The sequence below is a fragment of the Toxorhynchites rutilus genome, chromosome 2 (genome assembly GCF_029784135.1).
Source record: "Toxorhynchites rutilus septentrionalis strain SRP chromosome 2, ASM2978413v1, whole genome shotgun sequence".
NCBI lineage: Eukaryota > Metazoa > Arthropoda > Insecta > Diptera > Culicidae > Toxorhynchites > Toxorhynchites rutilus.
In genome coordinates this window covers 264,023,342-264,036,552 of record NC_073745.1, presented here as the reverse complement: position 1 = coordinate 264,036,552, position 13,211 = coordinate 264,023,342, and the positions used below count along the sequence as shown (strand labels likewise).

The 13,211-nt window shown below is 37.6% G+C and overlaps 1 protein-coding gene across 2 annotated transcripts in view; it reads right to left on the bottom strand.

Annotated features, from left to right (window-relative positions):
- The window catches only part of LOC129771513 (upstream-binding protein 1), a 53,866-nt gene that overhangs the window by 6,411 nt on the left and 34,244 nt on the right, over positions 1-13,211 (bottom strand). For both annotated transcript variants that reach the window (XM_055775245.1, XM_055775246.1), the window contains 6 exons: positions 3,102-3,159; positions 2,795-3,041; positions 2,430-2,708; positions 2,192-2,364; positions 1,767-2,135; positions 1,630-1,704 (listed from right to left, as the gene is read on the bottom strand). In XM_055775245.1, coding sequence (XP_055631220.1) covers positions 1,630-1,704; positions 1,767-2,135; positions 2,192-2,364; positions 2,430-2,708; positions 2,795-3,041; positions 3,102-3,159 — 1,201 coding nt within the window. The remainder of the gene's footprint in view (positions 1-1,629; positions 1,705-1,766; positions 2,136-2,191; positions 2,365-2,429; positions 2,709-2,794; positions 3,042-3,101; positions 3,160-13,211) is intronic.

Below are 13,211 nucleotides of genomic sequence, written 5' to 3'. Positions count from 1 at the left end.
CTTGACTAGCTCGGGAACTCACAACGTGTGTGTATGTACCATTCACGAAAATATGAATCTCATAACCCACAACTTAAAGAAATGCGGCTTATCTAATGAATTGAAAGTGTTTACAGATGTTTATTAGAAGAAAAAATTGTTGAAGTTTTTTTTTAACAAATGGGTCACAACTGACAGATGCGATGAAGGGATGTTCACAAAACAGAAGGAGTCTGTTTCCTATTTTATTCAAAAGTTAGAAAAATTGATGCCACATGATTTCATTAAAATGAGAGTGCGCTCTTGTCTCCATCTTCTATCGCGGAAATTGTATATGTGGCTGTGCCGTATCGATTTTATCACTGAGGAATGAAGAATCACCAATTGCCAGCCGCGCGAGGTTTACTTCCGTTTAATTATTCCATCCTCTTTTTCATATGCATACGAGTGTTTTTGTGTTGAGTGCATGATGTAATATGCTAGAGGGGATGTGTTTTTCTGGAGAAAGAACTGACAGCTTTCCCGGAGAGAATATGGCAATGAGAAGTGGAGAAACACAGGGTGTGTCATACATAGCAAGATAAGTAAATTTGATAAAATTTGAAATTTAAATTTAATATCATAAAGCATATGTGTAGTAATCAAGTTGTTTTCTTCCTTTAGAAAATCGACCACTCGAACCAACAATAATCCAGAAAATGAGTTTGTGGCCCGCGGATAGAGGAATCTAATCACGACTGCGTGGAGATGTCTTTTCGTGGGCCTGAGGGGATGACCGGGAGAGCTCCTCTGGGACCAGTCGAAACGACGAAAAAGCATACGCGCAGTTAATAATGGAATATATCGTCAGGACGATTGTTTCTAGAAGTATTTCTCGGTGACCTTGTCAGGTTTCCCAAAAATAACACTCCGTCGTCGCGATTGAAGTTCGATACAGAATAGACGTGACTAATAATGGAACATATTGCCGGCTCGATTGGCTTTAGAGGAATTTTCTCGGTTTCCCACAGTCAAATCTCCGCCTAAGTGACTGAATTTTGATAAAAAGTACGTGCGATGAATACTAGAATAAAAACCGGTCCAATCCATTTTACAGGTTGTCCTTCTCAGGATACCATAATCTCTGACGCGTATTGTAACACATGCGGTCTTCGGATTTTTAGCTCGAATTAGCCATTTAAAGCTCGAATCACCGAAAATTGCACAACGAGAATGATTTGCTAGTCCCAAGCGTCATTTTGTGTGTTCTTTGTGCAATTTGGTTGGTTCAGGTCAATCACGGAGAGCAACTACGGTGTAAAGTCTATCCAAGCTCAAGCTCAAATTAAAAAAAATACTTGCGGGAAGGAGCATTTGTAGCTATATGTGATCTTTCAGAAAATTGCTTTTCTGTACTACAGGATGAAGTTCAAATGCATCATATAAATACTTGAATCAAAATATTTTCAGAAAAATTATAGGTAAATTTTTTTTTGTTCCGGGCCTTCTCAAAAGTAAGACTACAGTCAAAACGGAAAACCGATAATACAAATTGTCCTTTTTGGTCATAAAGAATGCGTCTGCAAATTTTGTGCCAAATAAAAGAAAAATACAAAAAATCGACCTTGTAATTCAAATGGAATCGCTCATAGGAGGAATAGAATCACTTACTTTGAATGTAGTATATTGTACATGCGTATTCCATCGGCAACGCCACAAATTTTGCACAAATCATCCTTGGAAGTTCTGAAATCAAATAGAGATCATTGTCACCTAAGAAAAACCACAAAATCAAATTGTATGTTTACCTCAACAAATCTGATCCAGAAAATTGCGAGAAAGTCTTCGCGTATGCATTTAGTCGATGATAACTCATCCACTGAGCGAGTGCGGATGGGCTCGAATCCTTCGTTATGTTTGGCACATAATCGTCTACATCCGCACTGACCTGCGTAGGTGAGAGTGCACTTTGGTCGATCAGTTTACAGAGGCTGTTCGTGGAGGAAACGTTACTGATAGCAATCGGATTGCTCGAAGCTGCCGCGGCACCCATCACCACTGATTTGTTGGTTGAGTTAACCGAACCGTTGCAAAACGAAGACATGATGTTCTCAAATTTGTTCATATGCACCGGCGAAGTAGGTGCCTTAAGCAGTGGTGATATATTACGTTTTACTCTAAAATATGATGGAAAATAAATACATAAAAACAAAAATGTTTACGGCCAACATACTGTTCGGGACTGTAACTGCCAACCAGAGGCGTAAGCATCGGTTCGGTTGTTATATCCGTCAAAAAAGTACACTCGCTGCTGCGCTGATATTTCTCTTGCTCTGCCGGTGGCCGTTTAAGAATTTTCTCGCGATCTTGTTTGTGCTTACGGTCGGCTCCTTTCAATTTAAAAACCTACAAAATGAAGAGTTATCGTTAAAAACGGCCACTAGAGTAAATTCGACTCTAAAACTAATTACCTTAATTTGACACGCAGCCGCGTGCAGTGGTTTGACGGAACAATCCAATCCACCAGAATTGCTACCACTGTCAGTGTCCAGATAAGTTTCCACTTGAATCCGGAAGGGAACACCCTTTTCGCCGCCGTGCTTCTTCGGCGTGAATTCGGTCGAAATACAGTTCACCTTGATGTAGACACCGATCTCCTTCATGGGATCCCAGTACACTTCCATTGTGTTCAAAAGATTGCTGCTGTTCGGTTGCACCTGAATCAATCCATACGAAAGTGGAATATCAACCTAAAACGAATGCGTACAGGTACAATAGATAGATCCAACATACACACACCCGACAACAACGGAGTATCGGGTTCAATTCAACGCACATCTAAAATTCTTTCCCCCGGGCGGGAAGCTTGCCACAGCTGCATCTGTTCGCGTTCCATGTATTGCAAGCGACGCTCGTGGAAGCAAATCTTTATAATACTTTTCAGTATCTTTCCTCGGAAGGTCGCCAAATCGCCGAGTTTTTTCAGCTTAATCTCATAGCTCTGACCCTGGTTTAAGTAGGTGAGAGATTCTTCATTGTTCTTGGTGGCGATGGACGTGGCTGCGGCTAGCACGTACTGGAATCTGTCGAAAAAAAATCGGTTGTTTGCATGAGATTACTCGTACAATGGTGTACTGTACTACCTGGTGTCATCTTTCAACTCCGTGCATTGGCCATTGCTGTGTGATTGAGTGAGGTTTCCTGGAAAATGAACGATGTAAAACACATGAATAGCATTTAGATAATTTTACGCTGAGTTAAGTAGTTTTACATGAGTTGGAACACAATCTCGAAACATTTTCGTCAATGTCTAGGTCAAATTCGTTGAAATCAACCGTGGATACAATCGCTTTCTCTACAAACGTTACGTCAAGAGGAGACAGGACGATCTTCGAAGAAAGTCCGAGCAGTTCTGGAGTTTCGTTAACTTTAAACGCAGAGTACGGGTTGCCAACCTCTATGCATCTTGAAGATATGTATGTTGAAACTCCACAAGCGAAGTGCGACCATTTCGCGCAACATTTTGAAAGCGTTTTCCAAATCGTACTGTAGAGGCGAATGAACTGCAAAGTTTAAAGCCTCTTAAAAACAAAGAAAGAAGAAGAAATCGTACTGAGAGCGAAAGGGCAACGGCGATCAATGTAGCCCCAAGAGACGTTATTGATTTTGACGTTTTCTAAATTACCGAAGAGATGGTAGACTTTGCGATAGATAAGATCAAGCTCTCCTACAATCCCGGGCCGGATAAGAGTGCCTCTTGCGTTTTCAAGAGATGCAGACCTGGGCGATTCGTCCTCTGCAAGCTATTTACAATCGCTCTCTCCAACACCAAAAACTTTCGAAAGTCTGGAAATCGTGTTATATGATTCCAATGTTCAGAAGGGCGACAAAACTGACATCTTCAACTACCGAATAACATCTTTGTCGGCGGGATCAAAACGTCTGGAATCCATTGAGAATGTTGTCTTGTTTAGTTCATGCAGGAGCTTCATTAGTCCTTTTCAGCATGCACTGAGAGAAATAATTAGTAAATATAACGAATTTTTTGGTAAATACTACCAATCTATAGTCATCTTCGACCGTACTAATAAACACATATGTCAAGCAGAACAATGATTCGGAAGCCCAATATCGGCTACATTTTCTCGCCGAAAATGCACGTATCAGAATTATATCCTTATTATACCTCCGTATTGCCTTATAGGAACAATGAAAATGGTTAATACGCGCTTTTCTCACCAATTTTCAGATATGACAATATCCAAGCTTACTAATGTTATCGAGTAAAATATCGAAGACCCTACGGGCTGGAATTGAAAGATCGGAGCTACTGGGTCGCATGCGCATTCATGCACCTGAACGAGTTCTGCGCTCTAGACAACTCATTCAAACTCTACGCAGGAGTACGCGATATGACTCACACGATCCTATTAATTGTATTTGTAGATGCCTTCATGTGGCATACAGTTTGTTTGATTATGTGAATTTGTGTGTGAATGTGTCAACTTGTTCATTTCATCAACGTTTATTATCCGTGTGTCCTTTTTAATTTAAAATAAGTTACTTCACAAAGTCCGTGATATCAAATGATGAATCAATAAAGACAATAAATAATATACTTAACCTGACCAACAGAATAGCAGACTGTTATGTGGGCAGTATCGAGTAGTATTGATATACCTACTATGGCAAATTTGTATATGAATGAATGTAAAATTCATAGCTCGTTTTTTTCTATAAGTTGTTGAAAGGCTGACAGAAGAATAACGTAAATCCATTGTGACCAGACACTGTACAGGAAAACAATGAGAAAATTAGCGAAGGTAGAAGGAGTAAGAGTCCATGTGGTCCAAAATGCTATCAAGTCATTTGGTACATATAATACATTGAAAAATCGGCCCGTTAAAATCGGGATGGTTAACCGGTTTTACCGATAATATCGGATCATTTTCCATTACCGATTTACCGGCAATTTTAGAATCAATAACCGGTAATTTTTATTTTTACACCATAAATAATATTTGCTTTCATGCCGCTTTGAAATATTGCTCGAGAGTCAAATAAGATCGAAAAAACACAAGTGACAGTGTTGCGACGATTCTACGACCTCGGAACTTCAGTTCAAAAATCACAGCTAGATCTGAAAACGAAACACAAAATAAGCTTCAGCGATGAAGAACTGACAGCGATAAAGGAATTGATTGATGCTCTCGAACCAGTTCTGGTCGCTGTTGAGCTGCTATTGCGGAAGAAATGAACCCTTTATGAAGCTGACGTCAGGTTGCAAATTATGGGCCCTATTCCAGAAAACGAGACAAGCAATTCGTCTCGTCTCGTCTTGGCTTCAGTCACTGTCGAGACGAGCAAAATATCCCATTCCAGTACACGAGTTTCATTGAAATGTTTTATTTGGTAGACTGGAGAGACTTCAGTCAGTATTTCTCGGTATGATCAGTGTTGTCAGATGAGAAGACATGTTTTTGTTTTGAGAAAAGCATCAAACAGTTTTAAAATTGATCAATCGATACTCTTTTCTCAGTGCCAAAATTAAAAAAACATAACAAAAAAGAATTAAGTTTCATATATCTTTTGGTTTCATTGATATTTCTCCTCGAGCATATGGTTTCATCACTCAGACGATTTGTTATTATTGATTTATTGGGGGCAATGTTTGTTCACCTAATCAACGATTTATCAAGAAAAGTTTTAGCTCTATATATATATATATGTATTTCCAATAAAGTAGTTGTTTTGAATTACTCATTTTCGTTCAATACGTGAAGACCCTTTTAGTGCCTTGTTAATATATTCAAAACAGTCATCTAGCATCCCTGGATATGAGTTCAATGTTTACATTTGATTGTGTTGTTTGGAAGAGGTCCATTTGAAAATCTGTAAAATCTTGCAACAACTGAATTGAATTTGATGTGTGCAGTTGAAAACATACATTGCTTATGCAATACTAGTTTATGCGTGAAACAATTTTTGAAGATAAAGGCGGAGCAGAAGAATACCGATGCTTTCAATCAACAAGGTGAACAAACACACCAAACAAACTAGACGAGTCGACTGATTGATCGACGAGCGCGGCCAAACGGTCGTCGAGCCAGACGAGCTACTCGTCTGTTTTTAGTCGAGCTCGGCTTCTGGAATATGAAAACAAACGAGACGAACGTTCGTCTGCTCGTCTCGTTTTCTGGAATAGGGCCCTATGCTAGAACAGCTATCGGAGCAATCATTAGAAATTTCGACGCAGCTGCTCGAATCCCTGATTGGAAGGATTGCCGAAAGACGTTTCTAATATGCAGATTTGTTCCCATATATGAATAATCATTCTGATCGTGGTCGTGACACAATTGATGATGACTTTGGTGTCTTCTTTCAAACGTCACGGACTGCGATGATCAAGCAGGCATTTGAAATTGTTTCTGACTTGATCAATTTTGACGATGATGATATTCATTCAGTAGCTGGACAACAGGAGGAAAAAATCCACTGGACTATGCGAAACCTGCCGAACAGTTGGGCATCAAGGAGCATCAAACATGAACGACGATTGCAACAATCAAAGGTATCAACGTTCAGCCCAAACTCAACGTCTATAAACGGATTGATGAATACCTTCGGACAAGAGTTTTCGTACAGAGGGCATCAGAGGCAAGTACATGACAATGGTATTCGATACTCTTCTACCCAACATAATTGGACTCTGAACGGGCGTTTCCCTCTTCTGGAATCGTTGCTAGTGAGATCCTGTCTAGATTAGAAATTCTCTGTGTCCTTAAGTATAACTTTAATCAGCAAAAACTTGCAAAATGTTTTTTTTTTTGTAAATTAATCATTATAAACAGAAGTCATTATAAATCACGTCGTTCGTCGCGCGGAATAAAGGGGAATATTTTGAAGAAAGCCTAAATTATGAATGGATCAATATGATGACAGTAAATTCAAACAATGATAAATGCAACATCTACTTGAAAAATCGATTTTTTTTTTCATTCAAAAAAAGAGACGAATGAACTCTCAGAGTTTAAAGTCTCTCTAATTCAATACCTTCCTTCCTTCCTTCATTCAAAAATGGTGATTTCTAAAACCGGACAAACCATAATCATATTTTGGACAAACCATGATCAGAGGTGGACATACCATGATCATAATTTCTCTTTGAGGAAAATCGTTAAAAACCATAAAAATTTGAATAACGCCGTATGGTAGTATTAGCAACTAGAGACTTGGGGCTTTTCAACAAACCCAAACACGTATTGGTTATAGAGTTATACCTCGATATAAGGCAACTTTTTTGTTCTCGTTACGTTAAAAAACGTTTACGATTAATAAAAAATGCGCAAAAACTAATTTTCTATCACCCAGCAGTATTTATAAAACTTTCTTATGCCCATTTAAGATAATTTTCGTAGACAAACATGATCAGTTTTCAGTAGAGGAGAAGGCCTGAAAAAATTGAAGTGACATTAATATCAATTAGGGATGAAACGAATAGTAGTTTGGTCCGATACCGTATAGTTTCAAGGGCTGATAGCTGGATATCCGGCAGTCGGATATTCGGCTTTTTATTTGCGGACACGAAACTGGATGACATTGCCTGAAGCGCATGAAGCGAATAAAGGATTACATTTTAGAAGAAATAAACACATGTTTACATAAAAATAATGATCTATGAATAAATTTCCCGTTTCCGTGGATTTCCTTTAATAGAGGTTGAAGTTTTCTGCAAGTAATCTTCAACAGGGTTTTTTTTCTGATAAGGATTTAACTACTTAGGAGAAGATCAGAATTACTTAATTGCAACCTTTTTAGATCCGAGGATCAAGTTAGACTATTTAGAAGTTCTTGAAACGTTATTGGAGTACATAGAATATCTTGCGACGAATCTTCTGAGAGTAACAGCTCATCGTCGTCTTCAAGACCTGTAAATGAAAGAAAAGAGACGAAACTGAATCAAACCTTATACACGAAACTCACTACACACTTTTTAGAACTGTTTCAACGAAGTGGCAAATGAAAATAATAGTTAGAGTCGCGTTCAGGAAAAAAAAACCCGTTGCTAACGAAATCGACGAAATGTTAATCACGTTTGCATTCGAGTCTGAATTTGGTGGTCATTAAATTCTAAGCAGTCAATCGAGGACAGCGAAGACTTCTCTGAAGATAGCCTGGTTTACGAAGCAAAGCTTAATCGGTTGCCATCATCAACTTTCAAAAATTTATTATTTTGGGTAATTTTGGTTACTGTTCATGAATTGATGTTATGAGTAATTGTTAATTGAATTCAAAAACAAAACTCTGGCATTTCAGTAATCAAACCTTATTTTCAATATTGGATGAATGATTTCGCTATGAGTCTAATGAGTTGTTTTGTTATGATTTATGTTGTTTTTTTTATATTCGCTTATTTTTTGTCGGCCTACTTCCGCCACTTCAGTGCCAATCACCGACATCAGGGAGGCGACTACATATGTTCCTACCTATTAGACTCAACAACTCAAATGTCGGGCCAACCTCATTTATATTCCATAACCAGAGATTTTTGACCTCATAAAATCCCAACGACTCCAACTAGTAACCCAGGCCCAGACGGATTGTGAGGCTGTTATGCTAACCACAAAACCACTGGCGCCGTCCGTTATTTATGTTGTGTTAATGAGAAATTCTGGATTTTTTCCAATATCCGATATCCAGTCGGATAGCAAATATTGGCCAGATATGCCGGATATCCGTTTGATCGCTAGTATCAATGTTTATTTTATAATTTCTATGTTTGACTTACTTTATCTCCAAATGGAAATTCCTCTGAATTTTGTTCTTAAAACATGTTCAAAGTTATGCTAAAAGTTTAAAAAAATGCCATAACAATACCAAGTGCGAAGACCGCCCAACAATATCAGGTTGAAGACATGCGTATTTCACAAGGGAAATTGTCGTGGACTGTAATACAAAACAATCCGTGTATTGCTTTTCCACAAGCTCGTTTTTATCAAAAAATAAAACTGAGATCCAAAATGAAAACTACCAATGCTACACCATTTTATGGTACTTATTTGTTCGAAAACTTACCAGAAACATTCATACGAAATAATTTATACTCCAAAAACTATTTCTGTATTGTTCGTTTTTACATCTCAAAAAGTTACTTTATATCGAGGTAAAAGTTACGCTATATTGAGTTACGTTATACCGAGGTTGCTTTATATCGAGGTTGCCTTATATCGAGGTATGACTGTATGTGATTTTCATGAAGAAAAAAAAAACACCTCTCTGGTTTCGACATATCTTGTGTGATAAATCCTCAGCTTTTCAGAAAAAATATAAAAAATATAGCGACTTTGGTCTTGAGACTATGAAAACAATAAAAAACGAATACAATCAATAATAACGAGAGCAGAATTCGAATTTTCTGCACGTATAGTATTTTTTCAAAAAAGACTTTGGCTGTGATTGGCTTCAATTTGATGTGTCGATCATCTAAATCGGTCTAGTAGTTCAAAAGTTATGAATTTTTGAAAAGTGATTTTTGGAAAAAAGAGGAAAGAGTTGATTTTTCGGACAACCCTAAAATGGAAATGGTCATCCTAATAAAAAAAATAAAAAATACGGGTCAAATTTTTTGCGATAAAGAACAAAACTACCTGAACCTAAACTTTTCACGAAAATCTGAGAACCACTATATCGGTTTGGCATGGAATGGCTATATCATATGCTTATAAAAATTGAGGTTCATCAACTTCTAAAATTTTTTAGTTTCGGGGGAATCAAGTGTTACAACTGATGAGCTGTTAGATTACTCATAAAATATTCCAAGAATAAGATGTACCTAAACCTCTAGCGTAACGTAGAGTGCTTGTTTTGCTGTTGAATAAAATCTTTAATGAAGGTGTCAGAGCGACTTTAAAAATTATTCAAAAATGGAGCTAAATGTGTGGTTGAATCAAGTGCAGACGTTGATCCAAAATTTCCAATTTGTTGTTTTTGAATATTAGTATTTATGTAAACGTAAGAAAATCTTGAACTACCTCAAACGAAAAAATCCGGTAATCCTGTTCACCGACAAGAGCATATTTACCGTTGATCTCGTATCAAAAAGACCGTAGAATACCGGTAAAAGACCTAGCCGACGAACATAAAAACGTGTATCTGACCAAGCATTCTGTTAGCGTTATGATGTTTGGATTGTTGGCTTCCGATGGCAAAAAATGAACCCGGTGTTCATTCCAGTAGGCGACAAAGTGAAAACGGAGGTCTACATCGGGATTTCAAGTTAGTGTGTTCTTCCGTGGATCACTCTCAGAAATATCCCCCTTGAATAAATAAACAAAATTAAAATTTTTTTTTTAATTTTTGAGATTTCTTTTAAATTTTGACATTGCTCAATAATGCAAACCATATAATGCATACGATACGACTGAGTTCCAAAGAGCAAGTGAAAGAAGTCATGTTATACACTAACATGGGGTTCAACGGAAATTTAGATTTAGATCCCAAATCGCTTTAGAAATATGTCGATGAACAACGTTAAAAGTATGGACAGTCAGAAATGATACAATTGAATGACAATGAATCCAAATAAGTGCTCTACGGTCTTTTTCAGTAGAAGGAAAGACCCAATTCATTCCGATTATCATCTTGATGGTGTTCTGCTAACCAAACTCAACTGTGTTAAGAATTTAGATGTTTGTTTGGACTGCGAACTCAACTTCAAAGCTCATTTCAATTACGTCGGAGAGGTTTCCCAATCACCTGCTCAAAGCAAGTACCGCTCTGGATCCTGTTGATGAATCATCGCCTACCGGCACACGTCAGTGTAAAATACATGCATCTTACTATAAGGTTGGTGATACAACCCCTGTTTCTGCAATTATGTGATCGTGTTTTCTGATGATCACTACGACACCATCGCATTAACGAAAACTTGGTTTGATGACCGTATACTGTTCAGTCAAGTTTTCAGTACAAAGCTACGAAATCTTCGCACGGACCGAAATTAGCTCAACAGCAATGAATCATCCGGAGGTGGTGTTCTTATAACTGTCCATCGACGTTTGAAAGCCCAGCTGATTGTAGAAAACGCATGTCTAATCAGTTTTGATACGTTACCCGAATGGAGGGATCTCATTCACACCTTTCTGATGTATGACGTTTTGACGGCTAAAACTGAATGCCCAGTAATTCCAGAAAACATAGATTTCCAAATCAAATCTCAAACTCTACGAAATCTTGCCTTTCTTTGAGTTCCCTGCCGTCGTGCTAGCTATGAATGCTTCTCAAGGTAGATTTAGAGTTCCCGTGAACGTGAACGCGAACAAACACTTTTTTGTTAATAATTCATCAGTTCATATATGAAACGCGAGGAAAACATCTTGAAACGATAGGAAGAAACATTTTCTAGTCAAAAAACATACTTAAACACAATCCATTTTGATAAAAGTGGAGTAATTTAATATTTAACAGCGATTCTGGATTTCCATCGTGGAATCGAGATGATGGTGAACTCACCATAGTTCACCGACTTCGGTGAACGTGAAGACAGTGGTGAATATAGTGAACTACATTGCGAACAAACAAATATAGTTGACGACATTGCGAACAAACAAATATACTCTTAGAGGCGAATGAACTGCAAAGTTAAAAACAAAGAATCAATCAATCAACAAATATAGTGGACTACATTGAGAACAAGCAACTCAAAAAATCATGGTGAATAGAATGATTTTGTTCACGTTCACGTTCATATTAAAAGTTTGGCAGTAAACGTGAAGTAAATAAACATCGATCTTCAATAAAGTAATTCGGATAAAATATACAGTTGTTCACGAATCAACCCGAAGCAACGAAGTTTTTCAACCCGCGCAACGATCCTATTGAATGAAATTGTATCCATATCAAAATTATCATTGAAAACTTGAGAATTGCTAAACATATCCTTTTACAGTTCACGGTGAAATAATTTTCAGAATGCCTTTAGAGGCGAATGAACTTCCAAGTTTAAAGCCTCTTAAAAACAAAGAAAGAATGCCTTGGGACATTCGAACGTGAACATGAACGGGGAAATATTTTGACGTCTATATTCACCACTGTTTTCACGTTCACGTTCACCGCAGTCGGTGAACTATGGTGAGTTCACCAACATCTCGATTCCACGGTGAACATTCAGAATCGTTGTGAAATATTGAATTAATCCACTTTTATCAATATGAATTGTGTTTAAACATGTTTTTCAACTAGAAAATGTTTCTTACTATCGTTTCAAGATGTTTTCCTCGCATTTTATATATGGATTGAAGAATTATTATTAAAAAAGTGTTTGTCCGCATTCACGTTCACGGGAACTCTAAACCTACCTTGAAATGATCGTATTATTCCACCACCTGTTCATGTTCACGTTCACGGGGACTCTAAATCAACCTTCAGCGAGAAAGCTCAACTTCAAAGATGAGTTCTCGCATGGTAAATGCCGTATAGGTTTCGATTCTGTTGACTTCAGGTTATACGGATTTCAAATTCCTGTACAGTATTCCAGTGTAGAACGAACTAAAGCACTGAACAGAGATTTCAAGCAATGGACATCGGAAAAATCTCTCACAATTCGCATAATGGACTCAAGGCAGCAGTAGTCTTTCCCGACGATGTAGTTGACATGACCTTTGAAATGGGTTTTTTCAAACAGTTTTCACAATAATATGGTGTGAGACATACTAGAAACGGCAAAAAATCATCCGGTAAGAAGTCCGAATAGCCAAAAGGCCCTTTTTAAGCCACGTTTGAATATTTCTAAATCGCCTTTATCCCAGGCCGATAGAATGCATATAAATTGTGTGGCTACGCAATTGCTCAGTCAAAAAAACCTTTTAGCGTACCCAGTAGAGTCGATAGTCACCGCTCAACCTATATAACGCTGTAATATGAACAAACAAGAGCCTTGAAATCGCATCTCTCGTTTTCGTCTTTTCATAAAGCAAAGTTCTCATCTTTTTGTCACGCATTTGAACCGCTCCTCTACGAACAGTATCGAAAATAATTTACTCAACAAAGCTGATTGATTGATTGATTCTTTGTTTTTAAGAGGCTTTAAACTTTGCAGTTCATTCGCCTCTAAGGGTGGGTTTAGACTAGGGATATATTCATGTGAAGAAATATGATGAGATTTATAGAAATCGCATCGACCGTTTACACTAGCGTGAACTTCTATTATGAATATATTCATATCTTCGGTGAATTTATTCACCTGAAGTATAACT